The 20,031-nt window shown below is 28.4% G+C and overlaps 1 protein-coding gene across 4 annotated transcripts; it reads left to right on the forward strand.

Annotated features, from left to right (window-relative positions):
- Positions 1-2,581: 2,581 nt before the first annotated feature.
- Positions 2,582-13,502, forward strand: LOC129972668 (sulfotransferase 1B1-like). Of its 4 annotated transcripts, none has more exons than XM_056086888.1 (3): positions 2,686-2,705; positions 3,738-3,798; positions 10,275-11,321. In XM_056086888.1, exon 3 carries the CDS (start codon positions 10,292-10,294, stop codon positions 11,162-11,164), a length of 873 nt encoding a protein of 290 aa, XP_055942863.1. In that variant the 5' UTR covers positions 2,686-2,705; positions 3,738-3,798; positions 10,275-10,291; the 3' UTR covers positions 11,165-11,321. The 4 variants fall into 4 exon arrangements, with proteins under 4 accessions (XP_055942859.1, XP_055942860.1, XP_055942863.1 ...); XM_056086886.1 differs by lacking the exon at positions 10,275-11,321 and adding an exon at positions 12,449-13,502 and having other exon boundaries at positions 2,691-2,705; XM_056086884.1 differs by lacking the exons at positions 3,738-3,798; positions 10,275-11,321 and adding an exon at positions 12,449-13,502 and having other exon boundaries at positions 2,582-2,705.
- The last annotated feature ends 6,529 nt before the right edge of the window (positions 13,503-20,031 follow it).

The following is a 20,031-nucleotide window of genomic DNA, read 5'->3' on the forward strand; positions in this document are numbered from 1 at the left end:
ATCAAATTACAAATGCAATAAAAAAACATTGAAATGCACTTTTCTTAATTTTTCAAACGACATTTTATATCTAAATCGTATCGCAAACGGCGTCCTGGCATAGGGGTTGCGCATCTTGCCCATGGTCTGGGCGTGCCGGGTTCGAGTCCCGGTGCGGTCATGGCTCTTCGTGTTCTGTCTGTGAGATGTGTAAATATGCCTCCCTCCGCCGTAAAATGGGGTTGTGCAAGCGAATGTGACGAATAAAGTAGTTAAATCGTACTCTTGGTCCTAGTTGGCGCTACTGAAAAAAAGAAACAAGAGACGCTCACTCGGCTTAAATCGCTGACAGATAACTGTCAGCGGGCTTGTAAAGAGCCATAAATCACAACATATAAATCTTACTACTAAGACAAAAAAAAATTCTCGAGGTTCAAGCATTAAAAATGAAAATTATAAATACAATTGGAACGATAGTGATAATTTTGAATAATGTAAACATATAATGTTGCGATGCGTATTTTGGCATTGTATAAATGTTTTTCTTCCAATAAAATTCAAAATTTAAGTACGAGAAGAAGCATCGAGGTTAAAATAACTTTGAAAATACGTCACAATAATTCGATTTTTCAGTAGAAAATCTCCAACCTCACTTTAGCTGCACAATTGCTATTCAATCTGACCACAGCATGGAGCTGAGATATAAACTCAGATATTTCAACTCTATGGATCACAAGCAATTCAGTAATTTTATCTGTTATCTTATCTCAGAAAATAGATATCCAGGCATCTGAAGGCCGATGCTCGACCTTGCTTTACAATTTTGATTTTCTTAAACGAAGGGCTCGAATAAATTTTATTTCGAATTTAGTAATATAAATTTTTTTTGTTATTAATAAATAATAATTTCAGTTTCAATCTTAAATCTTTTCAGTTTTTAAAGTGCAATAATCCTTAAATTCTTTTTAAAGTTTCATGCTTCAAATATTTTTAATGTGAAATGTTAAATTTGATATTTATAAGAAAATTATATTTTTGTAATATTGTACTTGTGGTTAAAATATCCTGTAATATAAATATAGCTTTTTAATATTTTGTAAAAACAAATTCTTCGCTCTTGCGATACGCGTCCTTATATCTGATACCTTTAAACGAGCAATTCTTGTGTATATAAATTTATTTCGTATACTTTGGAAACGGTTTAAATTATTTGGATCAAATTTTATATGTAGATAAGTTTTTGCTTTTTCATATTATAAGTGTCTTTCCTTAAAAAAAAAAAAAAAAAAAAAAAAAAAACCTTGATTTCACATACACATTACACACACAAATTATAACTAATTTTTATAATACGTATATTCAATTTCCGTTTCGAATTGTGAGTAGTGAGGTACATTGGTCAGAAGAACATAAATGACGCCTATGTTGCGGATTCTAGGTTCAAATCGTGCTTTTTGCTTTATTGTTTTGCTTATGTATTTATATTTGACATTTTTGCTTTTAAATTGATCTATATAGGTGTGTTTCATGAAAAACGTTCACACACGCACAAAATTATTTTGTAAATAACTTTTAGAATAAGTATATTCAACTTTCGTTTTGAAGTGTGGGCAGTGCAATATGGTGGTTAGAACAACATGAATGCCGCGTGTGTTGCGGTTCCTAGGTTCCAGCTGCTCTTTTTGCTTTATTTTTTTGCATATATATTTATATTTAATATTTTTGCTTCTTAAGTCTATCTTTATAAGTATCTTTCCTGAAAAAACGTGATTTCACATATAAAAAAAAAAAAAACATTTTTTTATATTAGAAACGTTTTCTATCTGCTCTCAAGCTGACAATGTCATGTGGTGGTGCGATGCGTCAGGATTGGTATGAGCGAGGATAGAACCTGGGACTTTGTGGTTTGCAACCCAGTAACATGACCATAATACAAAAGCAACTGCTCGGGTAGCATAGCTGTTAACTGGCTTATAAGCTATTCACCTCAGTCATATAGCGCCATCTCGGGTCAGATTTCAGCATGATAAAACTTAGTTCAAAAATATAAGTAATGATAGGTAAATTGTAAAATAAATACTATAATACAGCAGATTGTTTCGAATAATATGTTAAACTAAGTGCATTCATGACATTTTTTTTTCATTTAAATGACCCGTTCATATGTAGGTAAGATCGAAAAATATTCATATGTAATCAGTATGTGATTTGCATCTAAATATTTTCTATAATTGTTAAAATATATGCATATTGCCACAATTTACCAAAAAAAAACAACCCTTGCCAAACGAAGCTTGGTTTTTCAGATATTAAGTACAAGAAACGCGCATCTTCGTGGGGTAATTTATAAAATATAACACAACTTATTTTGCACTAAGCCTGGTTTTTTTATTCTCAAACTTAATCAATTTAAAAATTATATACCAAAATTTATTTATAACGCCTCAAAATGTTCAGTATCAAAAAATGTCAACACTTATTCTTTTCACAAATAATGGCATATCTCCGCAGTTATATAATAAAGAAGTTAACGAATGACGAAATAATAAAAAGCTATCAGCTCAACTTATCAACTTACATTATAAAATAAGTAAACACACACAAAAAATTCATTTGCTCTGATAAGATAATTTATCAATCACAGGAAATGCGTTACTGATTAAATATAGAAGTTGCATTGCTTTATTACACTTTCCAGTACTTTTTGTAACATCTCCTTATTCCTGGTAAGATGTGCATACTTATTTTAGCCATAATAGAATTATCATTTTCTTTTGGTACTACAAAGGAATTATTTTTATAAATTATATTTTTTATATTTAAAAAGTGGATTTTTTTTTATTTGAAATAATATATTTAAAGCCTTTACCTGTGTTATTTTCTTTGCTGTATAATTAGATGATTCTTTCTGTTCTGGACATCAATTGTCGTTTTGATTCAAACAAGTTTTCACGGAACATTTGATATGCTTATAGATTGCCGGTAATTTTTGTATCGAATTATAACTCCGTTGTTAAATTAATTTTAGATTATAAATTTAAAATTAACCTAATTTGATGCATAAACTACACTTGGGCATCGCAGATAAGGAGTTGAAGATTATTCAAAATTCATATATTATTTTGTTAATTAGACAGATATTTATAAAATATAATTATTTTAGTTAATTTTAATTATTTAAATTTAAATATTCGTATTTTACAAAAATATATTTAAAGGCTAACATACTTTCCATAAATTCCATGTTATAAAACTCGTAGCGCATAGAATGAACGCTTGCCAGGACACACCTTTGGGTACCTATTAGAGTTGAAACATAACTATTTCTTCAATAGTAGATGCTCACTATAAAATAGCTTTTCAAAATTTTTATTAGAATTCTAAATAATCCAAATTTTAATTTTTCTCAAAACTTTAAAAAATATTATTGGCTAAATCTATTTTTTCCCACTTTGAAATTCAAACATATTAACTAAATCTACCTCTCCTGTGGTAAAATTTCATTTCTGCAAAACTTTTCATTTGTATAGTTAATAAAGTATAGTATAATAAAATTGCCAAAATATCGATTTTTATTTGAATTGAAATTTGTTTGATTTATTGCGTCAGAATTTCAAACTGTCTTTCACATTTCTGAAGCTATTTCAATTTTTAAATGAACGAATGCATAATTTTTAATGGTTTTTCTCTATGTTAGATTTTTTTTCGCCTATATGCTTTAAAAATGCTAAAACACTTTTTTTTTCTATTTTAAATAGATCTTTAAAGCAAATTTTTTCACGCGCTTATTATTACTTGAAGCATAAAATTATGCTTGCTGTAAGTATTCTGTGACTGGATTTTTTTCTCCAATTTATATTTATATTTTTATATTATAATTACATTTTATAACAGGTTGTCATTTATCCCTATATATAACAGCAAAAATGTTGTATTAAATTTGATATTAGATGTTTTTCAAATCTACAATTCAATAATTTCAATATATTATAGTTTTGTGTAATATATTTCTGTAAATCCCGAAATATAAATTGAAGCGAAATTGTGCATAGGTAATCGAAAAAAAAAAAGAACTTTTAAAAAATTCTTTTCCGTTGTTTTGTATATATGTGTGTGTGTGTGTAATGGTATTTTAAAATTTAATTTAAACTTAATTAATTTCCTAATTTTTAGCTTAATTTAGCTAATATTCTCTAATTTCCTGATCTCATTCCACTTTTTCTATCAAAACTCTGTAAAAATACTTTAATCAGTGGTTCCCCGTTCCGAGTGAAGGAATAAAAAATTGCTAACCTAAACAAACTCTTCTAAAAGATACCCAAGTTCCCCTTGTCTAAATCCCCACGTGTAAAAAAATCCCTATGAGAATCTCACAATATTTAAACACTGGGGAAAATATACTTTTTCTCTCTTTTATGCTCTTCTGCTTTTATAACGATGGTCATATATATATATATATATATATATATATATATATATATATATATATATATATATATATATATATATATATATATAGTTCATTCTCTTATTTCGTGATCCAATTCCACTGTCTCTACTTAATTAATTCAAGATAAGCTTTATAAAATTGCTGACTCGGCTAAACGCCGATACTTTCACACGCTCAGCTTGGAGGGGTAAAAAATGACCAGTAAGCACATTCTTTCTTAAAAGATCCCTGTGTTTCCCTTACATGTGATTGACATGCGTCAGAAATCCCTATCTGAATCTTATTAATATATTAGCACAATGAAGAAATATTTTCCCTATCAAAATCTAAGGTTATATAAGGCTAGGGATAATTTATTTCGTCCCTTTTTCCCCACTTCTGCTTTTGCAACGCGTTGTGGCGGACGCACAATGTCTGCATCTTTGCTTGTAAATAATTATGCTTTCCCGATGGATTAAAAAGAATTTAAAAAGATAAAAAGTCTCTTCACTGTCTTCAAAACTGCATCATGCTTCACAACAAATAATGTTACATGTAATGAGAGAGCAGGGCCGCCGCGTGGTTATTAGACGCCCTTGTTCAAATTGAAATTTGGCGACCCTTTATGGGGTTTTGTTGCATTCTTATAAAGTGCTGCAAATTATATGTAAAATACTCTTTTATAGTATTCAAAATTTGACTTTCGAACTGAAAATCTTTAAAATTATAATATTAAAACATGTTTGTCTTATTGTTTTTTATTATTTCATAAATTTTAAAAACAAAACAATGATAAAAACATTCTTAAGTAAAATATAAAAATTAGAAAATATATTCAAATATTGATTTTCCTAGCTTTAGCAGCTACAAACGCTTATATCAGTTCCTTTATATTTAATTTATCCTAAATTTTGCTCTCTATGGATATAATTGACAAGTCCAATAATCTCTCTGCGCCATGGTAGATCGCATGTAGTTTTTTATAATTTTAAGTTTTGAAAAACTTCGTTCTCCAGTAGCCACCGAAACTGGCAGGGTTAAAGAAATCCGTAAAGCTATTGCAATATTTGGAAATGTGTCGGTAAGACTGTTTTCATAAATATAATTTAAAACATCAATAGATGACATATCCTCTTTGATAAAAACATCGCAAAGATTTTATTTCTTTGAACAAATTTAATCCATCAATGTCTTTTTCATTATCATTTTTAGTATCTGTTAATTTTTGTTCTAATTCTTTACAAAGTTTTAAAATTTCATTGTCACTCCGGTTTTTTCAATTAGGTATATAGTGTACTTACTACCTTGAAGTAATTGTAATGTTCCTTTAATTGACTGAATCTTTCAGCAATTGAAGAAATAGCAGTTTCTAATATTATATTGTAAAATTCAACCTTAAATTTTTGTCTTGGATTGTTGATTGGTTCGTTGGTTTGTTCAGCTTGAAATAGTTTCTTTTTAAACCTGTTTCGACTTTGTGGAAAATCAGTATCCACCCCCAAATCATCACCAACGATACTTGTATTGGCAATTGCATGTTCATACGCTTCATCTGATCTACGATTATTTAGTTCTGATATAAAATTTTGTAAATTGTCAGTCACGATTTGTAAATCACATTTAGAATTTTGTATTATTTTATTTACCACATTTACTAAATTTAAAATATCTTGCCAGATGTTAATGGAAATTTGTGATGCGCGAAGATAGAACCTGGGACCTTGTGGTTAGCAGTCCAGTAACATAACCATTATACCAAAACAATTGCTCGGGTAGAAGAGCTGTTAACTGATTTATATGTTATTCACCACAGACTCGTCATTTTTCATATTATTGCATTGTTTCACAGTATTTTATTTGCAAAAATTTTATTAATATAAAACAAATCTAAATTTAAGTTAATTATAATTTATGTTACAATTAGAATGAATTCAAATATTTAAATTAGAAATCGAATTGCTTTCATACGCAATAATTTAAAAGACAAAAATATTCATGCATTTTGCATTAGAACAAGCATTATTTATTGATAAAATTCATCAGATGTATTGATAAAATTCATCAGATCAGATATTTCGGAAAAAATATTTAAAATTATAACTTATATATTTCAGATAATTTTTCTGCTAAAAAAATATTAAACTAATTAGCATAGAGGAAAAAATTTCAAATAGAAATAGAGGGAAAATTTTTGAAAGAGAAAATAGAAAGAAAAAAAATAGAAATACAGGGGAAAATTTCATCTTCAAATTTTTTTAAATTTCAAATACATATTTTACAAACTTAATAATATTTGTTAAAAACATTCTTGTGTAAAAAGCTTTTAGTGTATTTAAAACAGGGAAACCTATAACCTGAAGCAGCTTGGACATAATGTAGTGTGAATAATTAACCACTGTTTAGTATGTGCTGTCATCCTTTAGAGAATAGTTGAACTATCTTGCATTTCTCATTAGTGTTTAGCAAAAACTTATTATAGCAGCATTCAAGTCTTTTTTTTTAATGGATACAGTCGTGTTTTTTTTTTAATGTCTAAAGTAACTTTTTGCAGGATTATATTTCTTTATGTACAAACTTATAAACTATTACTTCTTGCATCATGGATCACACACATATTGATCACTGATCCAAGATATATGCCGTTAATTATAGTGATATATTTTATGTTATAATATCATGGCGATAAACCAAGATAATATTGACCCTGAAGTTATAAAATAAATAAATTACGTGCATTAAAAAAAGGAAAGAAAGTTTCTATTAAACTGTTTGTAAAGTGTTTAATGCTGAATATCTAACATTAATTCTACGTTTGACGGCTGTTAAAAAAGTTGAAAAAGAGAAATCCGAAATAATGTTCGGTAAGGCATTAAAAAGATATTTCCTGGAATATAAGAGCTCTTTTTAATACAATACATAAACGAAGGGGCAAACATGAAGTATGGATATTCAAAGAAAGTTCAAAATTTGTAGCCAATAATAAAAATCGATTTGCCAGTTGGAGAAAAGAAAAAACATCTGGAGAAGAATGATTTGAGACTATTTATAACAATGCATGCTGTAGTATATTCCATTAAGAAGCCAGGAATGGGAAACTTGTCAGGGGTGACAGGTTACAGCCCTTCCGATGTTGCAACCTTCTTTAAAAATCTCAAACTCTCAAAACTGGAATTGAATCATTATACTTCCCCACAAAGATAGATTAAGGACGAAACGGGATTAACGGTCTAGTTGGCCTTTATTTTTCTCTGGAAAAAAAATACAAAAAAGCAATTTTATTGTCTTAAGTTGTTCAGCTGGCTATCGAAAATAGATCCTAAAGAATATGTAATCTGATAAAGAAATTAAAGAAGAAAACGTTTTAATAATTATTTTCATGTTGAAAAAAAAGCTATTAATCTGAGAAAACAGTTATTATTATATATATATATGTATATATATATATTTTATTATTATTTATACTATTTATTATATATATATATATACACACACACATATGTATATATATATATATATATATATATATATATATATATATATATATATATATATATGTGTGTGTGTGTGTGTGTGTGTGTGTGTGTGTGTGTGTGTGTGTGTGTGTGTGTGTGTGTGTGTGTGTGTGTGTGTGTGTGTGTGTGTGTGTGTGTGTGTGTGGTGTGTGTGTGTGTGTGTGTGTGTGCTTATTTTGATTGAAGCTGAATGCAAGTTCGAAGACATTGAAGAGACACTTTACATTTTTTAATTAATTTTAATATCCATTCCGGGAAAGCATAATTATTTACAAGCAGAGACGCTGACAAGGCACGTCCGCCACAATGCGGCACAAAAGCAGTAGGAAGAAAGGAAGGGCCCGAAACAAATGATGACTAGTCTTATATAACATGGAATTTCCGACCACGTGGTGATTGAATACACGTGTTGACCTTTGACAAGGGCAATGGAGGGATCATTTTCACTTGATACGTAGAACTGATTACGCAGTAATTTTACAACGCTTCAGTGGAATTGGATCAGGAAATAAGAGAATGAAATTACTATGGGCTAAATTAAGATAAAGCTTTGGAAATTAATTTGGATTACATTTACAGTTTAAAATATCATTATATATATATATATATATATATATATATATATATATATATATATATATATATATATATATTAACTCAAATGAAATTTCTGTAATTCAATTTAACTACATGTTGTATAGAAGGGTATAACCAGTAAAGATTTTCAGGAAATATTTACATTCTTTTTTTGAAAAATTCTACAATGTTAGTAAAAGCAGTATGATCGAAAAATACATAAAGTGTTTTCCTATTAGTCTGAATTCGCAAACCGAAACTTTTTTATTCTAAACTTGTATTAAACGATTTTAAACGCTGTCATAATGATAGATATTCAAAAAAGGCAATGAAAATCAAATTAGAAAAAGAAAAGAGAATTACATTGAAAGAGAATTGTCCTTACATTGTGGCTATTGATTGTCGAAAAACATTTAAAAATAATTTTCACGAAGGTAACAGTCATCGGAAAAGAGAGTTCAAACTTAAGAGACAAAATGTTATTTTCAAATTTAATTTCCGTCGCTTTTTTAAAAATCGGCAATTACGTTATCATTTAAAATCGAAAAACAATATTTTTAGAATGGGATATTTTTAGGAGGGGGGGAGGGGTCGTGACTTTTGACAGATAGAAAATCACTTAGAGGCATTTTTTTTCGACGAACCAATTTTTTGGAAATGAATTCAAATACTGAAATGAATACTTTACCAATCATTCCCTTCTATACAATATTCACATAAAAGGAATTCCAAAAAATTTCGGTCAAATTAAGAAAGAAGGAAAATATTTTTCCAAATTTGCACTTTTTTACTTTAATTTAATTAAGTTATCGTTATGTATTATAGTTCATATTACAGGCTTTTTAAAAATCGCCAAATAAAATTTTTTCTCTTAGGTATACACCTTTTTATTTAAGCTGAAAAACCGGTATTTTATCTCGAAGAATGTTATCATTGCTTTTTTTTTTTTTAATATTTCTTTATTATTTTACATATAATATTATTACATAATTAAAAATTTAAAATTAATTAAAAATAAATTTGCAAAATGTGTAGTTTACGAGATAATCTAACAAAAAACTATTCAATATTACACTTCATTTATTTTTAATTCTTTTCAATAAAAATCATACCTAATCATATAAACTTTTATGTTAGTAAAAATGAATTTTTAAATATAAGTAAATGTTAATCATTATTTTATAAGCAATCAGAAATCAACCGCCATTTTATAGATTTCGAGTTGGCCTAAACTGGTTAGAAACTGGCTTAAGGTGTATAGTTCTATAGTACAGTTCAAAATCGGAATAACAGTCTAACAAATTATTATGATCAATTTTATTTAAAAAAATGGAACAATATAATTTTTTTCTGTAAAATTTTGCAAAAACGTGTAGATTTTAAATCAAGTATTTAGGCTACAAAATGGATAACTTTAAATGCTGTTATGTGAGTACTGCAATTAAAAACTTTTAAACAAATCTGGGGTTTTAAGTATATTAACGTCTAATAATTTAAAATTAAATAAAAGATTTATAAAATAAGGTTTCTGAGCTTCAAATTGATAAGAAAATTGATGATATGATAATCATTTCAAATCCTTCAAAACAACTTTTAATTACACTTTCTCTTAAAAAAGTAACAACACTTTTATCATTTAAGAAATTAAAGTTTCTGCAATAAATCATGATTCCGATTACTTCTTCCAACTCTATGAACATTTTTTTCGTGCAAGTAAAATTTTTTTCATGGAAATTATGATATTACTTGTTACTAATATATGATTACTTCCATACCAGAAATTTGAGGATTCAAAATGTCAAGACACCAGATAATCAGAGGAATTCCTTTCCCAAATGTAAGCTATTTTAAGCGAGAAAACATAGAGAGCACTTTGGATTATCCGCCAAAAGATGGTGACATCATCATTGCATCATATCCCAAGACCGGAACAACTTGGCTCCAGTACATCGTGCTGCAGATAATTTCCAAAGGGGAGTCGTTTCCATCCTTCAACGATCTCCTTGACAAAGTCACGCCCTTTATGGAAATGACTGGTGTTGAGGCCATCGACAACTTGACAGGTGTCAGAATATACAAGCATCATTACAGATACAACATGGTGAAAAAGAATCCAAAAGCCAAAGTTCTATACACATATAGGAACCCGGCAGATACTGTTATTAGTTTTTACCACTTCATTCAAGGAATATGGGAGAAGAAAATAGACTTAGATGAATTCTTCGACGGATTCCTATCTGGAAATATAGAATACGGAAGATATTTTGAGCATGTCATGTCCTTCCTGGCTCACAAAAATGACGACAACCTGATGCTGATATCATACGAGAAACTTTATGCCAATCCGAAAGAAGGCATTCTTCAAATAGCTAAATTTCTTGGAGATGAATATTACCAAAACCTTCTAGAAGATGAATCACTTCTGAATACGATTTTGGAGCACACCAGTTTCGATTACATGAAAAAGAACCTCACTTTAGAGCTTCCACGTCAAGATTCCAGTGAGAACTCTGCCAGTGATGAAAAGAATACTGTTAATTTCTTTAGAAAAGGGGTGGTTGGAGATGGTAAGAAGTCACTGTCACCAGACCAACTGAGGCGTCTTCGAGAAGTGGCAAAAGAAGTTATGAAAGATTCGGAAATACTCCAAGAATGGTTTAAGGAATAGTTTTCAACAAATGAATTATTATTTTTTAAAAAAAGAGAAAAGTTCGCGAAATTCCACTTTTTTTTGAAAAATTGTAATGTGTGATCTTTTTAAGAGTATTTTTAATTAATTTACGATTGTATTAAAAAAATCAAATAAATTAATTCTATACACTGCCCTTTTGTCCAGTTATTATCAAATACAATGGTTTCATCTAATTATCACAAATGTATTTTGTCAAATTTTTTATGATTAGATTGTCATTAGTTATAAAATTATGACATTTAAAAATAATCATAGGTATGTACAATAAAAATAAGTCTATATTTCCGTAAGTAAAAATAATCATTTAATAAATCTCATGAAAACGAATGATAAACATAAGATTTTATATAGATAATTTACAAAAGCAAAACAAAACAAACAAACAACAATGATTTTGATGGAAATTTTTCATGATAGTAAGGTTCTAAATAAAAGATATATATATATATATATATATATATATATATATATATATATATATATATATATTAAATTCCAGTTTATCTTTATTTACAGATTTTTAAATGAAAGATTTAACAGAAAGAGTAAACAGATTTTCCTGAACATTATTATTCGACATATTTTATTGAAATTTATTTCGATGAAATATAAAAAATAATGGCAATTTTCGATTACGTTGAACAACGTAATCTAAAATCAAACACCATTTTATGCGTTTTAGGTTCAATGTTGCAAACTATATCAAGAAGTTTAATTTAACACTCAAAATAGAAATAATAATCCTACTACTTAATGAGTTATATTTAAGATTTTAAAAACTCAGTGTTAACACTTTTTTTTTTTTTTTTACTATTTTGGGCGAAAACCTTATATCTGAAAAGGAATATTTAGTCTTCCATTGCAAGTCCAAATATTGTTATATAAGTACAGAGATCGATTAACTTTTCAATAGGTGAAAGCATTAAAACCCCGACTAGCCTGTCTCTTTTAATAGAAAAAAAAAAAGATAAAAAAGATTAATTTATTTCCAAATTTTCAAAATATTGTTAATAACTGAGAATGAGAAGAATAAAAAATTTTGTCAAATGCTCTTTAAATGATAAGAATACTGTTTATCTTTTATAAAAGAGTGTAATAAAAGAAAAAGATAACAGTATTCTTATCATATAAAGGTTTCCAGTAATATTTTAATACTCAAGCGTCATCTTGATTACTTTTTCTTCGTTTGACAAATTTATGCAAGTAAAATGTTTTCCATGTAAGTAATCATGCAATTAATACATCAATACTCCATTCCAGAACTCCGAAATTCCAAAATGTCTAGACTCCAGATAATTAGAGGAGTTCCTTTTCCAAGTTTCGGCCCTTTTAAGAAGGAAAACATAGAGAAGACCTTGGATTATCCTCCAAGAGATGGTGACATCATTATAGCATCATATCCAAAGACCGGAACAACTTGGCTCCAGTACACCCTACTACAAATAGTTTCAAAAGGTGAGTCCTATCCATCCTTCCAAGATGTTCTCGAGAAAATATCACCTTTCATGGAAGTGACTGGACCGGAGGCCATCGACAACCTGACAGGCTTGAGAATGTACAAGCACCATTATAGATACGACATGGTGAAAAAGAATCCAAAAGCCAAAGTCCTATACATTTATAGAAATCCTGCGGATACTCTTATTAGTTTTTACCACTTCATTCAAGGAGTGTGGGAGAAAAAAATAGACTTTGATGAGATTTTCGAAGGATTTATTACAGGAAATATAGAATATGGAAGATATTTTGAGCATGTCATGTCCTTCCTGGATCACAAAAATGATGACAACCTGTTGCTGATATCGTATGAGAAACTTCACGCTAATCCCAAAGAGGGTATCCTAAGAATAGCTAAATTCCTTGGTGAAGAATACTATCAAAGCCTTTCCACAGATGAATCGCTTTTGGAAAAAATTGTAGAACGCACCAGTTTCGATTACATGAAAAAGAACATCGATGTCGATCTTCCTCATAGAAAGAAAAATGAAAACGCTTCTGAGGGATCTGAAAAAGAATTTACTTTCTTCAGAAAGGGCGTTGTTGGAGATGGAAAAAAATCTTTATCGCCAGATCAACTGAGGCGTCTTCGGGAAGTTGCAACGGAAGTTATGAAAGATTCAGAAGTACTTCAAGATTGGTTTGAGGACTAGATTCTTATCGCAAATGAATTATTATTTAAAGCAATCTGAAAAGATTTCATATTTTTCTGTATTTGATTGACCTATCTGTATTTAATTAACTGACCTATCTGTAATTCTGTGAATACATATATAATTTACCTTTCCATTAAAGAATAAAATAAATGAATGCTGTGCTCTGTAATTTTCTCTATTTATTACTAAATACTATCGTATTTTAAGTTGCAGTTATCATGATGTTTTGCCAAATTATTCACTAGCTGCTTAATTAATGTTAATATAATTAATTAATTAAATAAGGCATGATTAATTATTTAATTTTAATTAATATTAATAAGGCAATGAAGCGGCTGACATTGCTGCCAAGACGACTAAGCATATTTTACAGCGCCCTTGCCCACATATTGATCTAATTAGCATGTATAGTGGTTATATACTTTCGATTTGGTAAGAATCTTGGAATCAAGAAATTCAAAACAAACTGTATTTTAGCAAGCCGATAATTGGAATATGGCATGTTGTTTCGGTTCAACGACTGATGTAAAATTAACTTGTCTACGCATTGGTCACACCCGCCTAACTCACAAACATCTTTTGTTTGGCTAGAGGGTACCGATGTGCTCGGAATATAAAGTTAACCTTACAGGTTTACATATTTTAATTGTCCCAAATTTAATTTTTATCGTATGCATTTCTGTAATTCATCATCAATGAATTTGCGTGAACTAGTTGGAGAACAAATTTACCGAAATATTCTAGAATTTTTAAGAGCTATTAACTTTATCCATTTTATATAAAATATCAATGTTTTTTTTTTTTTAACTTTTGTTTTGGCCATATACTTTTATCTTATTTAAAGCTTTGTTCCTTTTTATAAATGCTTCTTTTAACGAAGTGTTTTTTTTATCAATCTTTTAGCCTGGAGGAAACGTAATATTTAGTAGTGTGGTAATATATTCATACCATGTGTCTTGGCGCAGCATAGCCAACTCTGGCTCTTGCACCATAAAAAAACCAAACCATCCAAACAACCAACTAATATTGATATATTCAAATTACTTAACTTTTAAAATAAATCCATATTCTACTAAAAAATGAGTTCATCACTAAAAATGAATCCTTATTTCTAATACTATTAAAGTTTAAATTTTGTCTGATTTTTGGTAGTCTTCTTAACAAACATTTGAATTTAAAACTACCAAATTTGGCTCAAACATAATTTAGCCAATAGAAACTTGCATTTTACCATCCTTTTTTAAAAATTTTAATTACTTGAGCAATATTACATTGTTGCCTTTGTGTCTATTTTTCGCTACTAATTTCTTCAGAAGTTATTGTTGGGCTAAACTGATTTCAAATATTACTTCTTAGAATAGTTTTAATTTCAAATAATTAATACAAAGTATGACAAAAACAATTATTTCAAACAACTTGCACATTTTAAGTTTTGTTCATACAACTGAAGTGTTATAAGTAAAAATATTGTTTAACTAAGTAATCATCAAATGCGGTTAGCTTACATAAAAATAATAGAACAGATATCTTTTTTTTTTTCAAAAGCAAATAAATACCAGAATAATTTATTTTTGAATCATTGTTAAAATAAGAAGCTTTTTCATTAGAAAGTAAATCGGAAATTTAATATTTAAATAATTTTAGTTTGTTAATAAAAATCATGGTAATGGAAATACTTTAAATAAAAATGCCCCAATAAATCTTCAATTCAGTGCCTTATATCATATGCCGTAAAAGTTTGAAATTAGATAAAAACAAATATGCAGGCATAAAATATCTTTTGGCGCATTAATTCACACCTATTTATTTCTTTTGAATGATTTTAAACCATTAATTTCCAGTAATATGGTTAATCTATACTTATAATAAAGCTCAATGTGTGTGTTGGCGCTCTACAGGCCAGGTCATTTGACATACAGCTATCAAATTTGGTACATGTATACCTTAGAGGTCGGGAATGTGCACCTGGGGTCCCTTTTTTTTGAAATTTTAATTAGAATTATTAATTAATTTTAAGAATTTTAATTATTAATTAAAAACTAACTTTCCCGCCAAAAAAATCTTCCATTTTCCCCACCGCCAACTTTTCCGCCAAAAAAATCTTCCATTTTTCCCACCGCCAAATGAGTAAGAGTTCAGTTTTTTTTTTCTCCTAACAAAAATGAGGCTAGGGTTAACGTTTCTCGGCAGATTATTTCAAACGATTCTGTTTATTTTCTTAATGTTTTATGCATTTAAAACTAAGCATTGTTAATTAATCCATGTTTCAGATTCATTCTGAAGTACTTTTGAATTAAAATAACACAGAATAAAGGAAATTAAAAATGTACAATCTGCATAGTGTTACCCCAACTGGCGTAGAAAAATTCACGCATTTGCGTTACCGTAATTCGCGAAGAAAATTCACGCATGCGCATTCTGTTCCGATTGTTGCCATGACAACCATTATCAACGGACGATTTAAATTATTTTTAGGTTAGTTGCATGCTTTTGTAAGTAAATTGTATTTATGTTAGTTATATATTTTTTGTATATGCTTATAGTTTTAAGTACATCGTTTTTTAAGTAGTTTTTTTAACCTGTTTTCAATGATTTAAATTATTTTTAGGTTAGTTGCATGCTTTTGTAATTAAATTGTATTTATGTTAGTTATATATATATTTTTGTATATGCTTATAGTTTTAAGTACATCGTTTTTTAAGTAGTTTTTTTAAACCTGTTTTCGACCGATTATTTTAAAAGATTCATTTTATTTTCTTAGTGTTTGATGCATTTAAAATTAAACATTGTTAATGAATCGATCTGTTCATGATGAATCTGAGAAAATTTTGTTGACAAATTCTTGAGATAATACATAAATTAAGAAAGATATTCTTTAGTGCCCATAAAGTTTAAACGCTCAGTGACTCTATTATCAGTAATCATATTATTAAAAAAAATGCTTTGTTTCAGTAAAAAATATTATTATATTAATTGCAGATTAATCATTTCCACTTTAATTTAATGTAAAGCATAAATTCTACGGGAGCTAACAGAAAATTAGAGAGACACAGATTACGTTATGACTGAAGGTCTTTATAATATTATGAGTGAATTGAAATTTGAAATTTTGTAATATTTTAATGAAGAAGCTATTAAAGCAGGAATCACATAAAATATTTACCTAATAAAATTTTAACAAGCATTAAGATTGGCGAACCGGCTGGTCGCCAAAGGCGGCTAGTAACAAATATTTTCAGAAACAAACGCTTTAAAGTTAAAGTTAAAAAGTTAAATTCTTTGTCTGCATATTGTAATTATTTAGGAATTTATTCACGCTGATGAATATGTACTGCTCAATTTCTAATTAACTGTATTTAACATTTTCTATGAATATCGTTAAAAAATGCAGCATTATTTTTAAACTTTAAAGAATGTACTAAACGATTTCTTGGATGAAGAATAAAAATATTGTTAAAAAAATGCTGCCTTATTTTTAAACTTTAATGAATCTGCCAAACGATTTCTCTTATGAAAAATGAAAATATCTTTTAAAAAACGTTAATAAAAATATACAATGGCTTAATGAGAGAAAATGCAAGAAAAAGACTTTGAACCCCTTCTAATGCTGCACCGAAATTATTATCATTCCATGGCGGATTATTACATAGCAAAACTTAGTACTGATGCGGTATTATAGTATGCGATATGCAAGTAGGTCGTACTTTATAATAAATTAATACTAAGAGTTTATTTAAGGAATGAACTGACAGTCAATATCATTAGAGTTAATTATAATCTGACGATACATATTAACAATATTTGCATTTTGGGGATATGGAAACGTAATAAAGTGGTAAGAACGTCATTTCGAAAAGTGGGAAAAGACCTTAATGTGTCATTTAAGACAATACTATTTGATGACTTGGCATATGTATAAAAAACACATTTGAATCTTAGAGATCTGATTTGCAGTTTTGTAAACTATATGATGTGGCAAATAATACAGGAAATATTTATACAGAATGAACATAGCAACCTTTAACTGAAATAACCTATATTAAAAAAAAATTCTTAGTTCTTAATTTTCTGCAAAACTAAATCTATCCACTTCTAAAGAATTCGTCATTTTACAATATATTTTTAATAAAATTAACATATTCACCATATTATACTTACTTTTTTCAACATATTTGTGTAAACTTTAATTTTTAATATCTTGTTCTGGCTCGCTTTTCTGCTATAATACATCGTTTTCAGTTCTTCAGCTTAGTTTCAGACGATAATTAGGCAATAAAAAGTGGAGATATTTTTGCTCTGTACGATTCCTGTGATTAACAGGTTTCTGAGAAAAGGTGATTCTCCATCCAAAATTTTGAAAACCAATTATAGCCTGTGTAATTTTTTTCAAATTTCATTTTTATATATATTTATTAGTTAGAATGGTTTGTCTCTGTCTTTACAATTAAAATTCTCATCAAACCGAATCTCAAACATTCAATCAATTCCCATTCACTGATTATACTACAGTTGCCGACAAATTATATGGGGCACCTCAGTAGCTTTGTTATTTATTCTTGTATCATCACAGAATAGGTATCGATGGAAATTGTTCGAGAGGACAGATTTATTTAAATAAAAAAAGTGACTCACCTAAATAATTAATATTGCTAATTAATTAGTATTTTTTAAATTTTCCTTTTACAGAAATCGAATTTTTTTAATAATTCTATCCGGTGTGCCTCATTCTATATGTGCAAAAAAAATCGCATCAAAATTTACAAAAATTCTTAAGATATAATTGTTTTTGATCGCTTAAAAGAGCTAACCGTCTGAAAAGAGGCAACCTATTAAAGGTCATATATAAAGTAAATATCAATTGATTAAAAGCAAAAAATGCATTTCTTTCTTTTTATTTCACTGAGATGCCAAAGAATTAAACAAAAGTTACTTAGACTGATCTTTAACATGAACATTTATTTTCGAATTTTATCAAATATACGATTTTTTTTTAAAAAAAATGTAAGCATTTTATTATTTTTCAAAAATTTTTGAATCCGTCTCATGTTGATTCCTTCCAATACATTTTAATAACACCCAGAAGAAGATTGTGGATGAAATATATTGATTCCACTGTTTTTAGGTGAAATTTTATTTCATTGATAAGAAATTAAGTCGCATAATGGCATTTTAAGCCAACGAATTTAAAAAATTTTATTTTAAAGAAAGAAGTTTTATTTTCAGGCTGAAGCGATTGTTAATAGATAGAAAATTCAATAAGTTGAGGTGTATTTTTTAATTTATAATAAAGATAACACTTTTATTTTAAAAAGATTTCAATAATATTTTTATCAGATCAATGGAATAGATAAATTCAAGATTTTAAATTACAGAAATAAAAGTTGATTCACAGATGAAAATTGACGCTATGTGGTACTCATTTTGCTTATAATAAAATATTAGACTTTAATTTTAAACAAATTTCAACAATGTTTGAATCAGATCAAAAGAATAAGTGTGTCAAAGATTTTAAATTACAGAATAAAGCTTGGTTCACAGATGAAAATTCTAGACGTCATCTGTTTAAAATAACTATGTATGGATGGTATTTATGGTGAAAAAACAATTCATCGTCGGAATTATCATTTTTTTATTAGACAATTAAATTTTTATTTTTCATTTTCTCTTTTCCAAAATATACAAAATAAAAGATTGTGATTGTCTAATAATTTGACCCCGGGAAATTACTAGTGCTTCCTGCTTTAAAAAATCCCTTATTAAAAAAAAAAAAAAAAAAAAAAAACTAATTCGGAATTATTTCCGCCTGTCCACGAAAATGTGGATTCAAAAATGGAACGAATTAGAGCGATGAACTTTTGTATGTGATTTTTAAGAGAAAAATGTAGTATTTTACCAAGTTTGCACTAAACCAAAATAAGGGAAGTTATAGTGGGTGTGTTGTGGTTTTCTAAAGAACTGTCCAGTTTTAAATACAATATTTTTAATCTTCACAAATACAGCTACACTATAACATTCACAAACACTTATCTACCCCACACACATAGAAAATTAGGTTAAAGAGAACAGTATGGTGGAGGGATTCAACCGTTTCCAGCCGAAAACATTCGGCGTTAGCGCAAGAGTTGCGCATAGGGAAAAAGTCGACCACAGAATGCAGATCTCCAGTTCAACTGCTTGTCTTCTGTAAAACGCCACAAGAGGCGCTCTCTGCTCAAGGGGAAAAAGAGGTGCTACAAAGTATTTCTGTCCATCCAACTATATGCGTGCGAATATAATAGCTCAACGAAAAAGTTAGATGTTAGTTGCCTATTAGTCTGTTGATTTCTGATTGTTCAAACAAGATTGCTCAAAGATTAATCGTCTCTACCATTCGTTAAATTCATTTAAAATGCTTTCACATGTGTGAGACAATTACGACTTACACACGATTATATATGTTATATACGATTTGTGATTGATTTGTCGAATGTTTTGTTACATCATTGTTGTCGCTGCTTCAGTTATGATGCTATCATATTTGTCCACCTTTTTGTTGGTATAGTACAGAGAGTTGGAGATTGGGTGCCAAATCCGATTTCATTCTTGTTTTCTGACCACGATTCAAAGTTATGATGTCTATCCTAAAATAATTACGTGTTGCTTCTAAATGGAACGTTATTATAACTATACTATAAATTAAATTGATATACA

The sequence above is a fragment of the Argiope bruennichi genome, chromosome 6 (genome assembly GCF_947563725.1).
Source record: "Argiope bruennichi chromosome 6, qqArgBrue1.1, whole genome shotgun sequence".
NCBI lineage: Eukaryota > Metazoa > Arthropoda > Arachnida > Araneae > Araneidae > Argiope > Argiope bruennichi.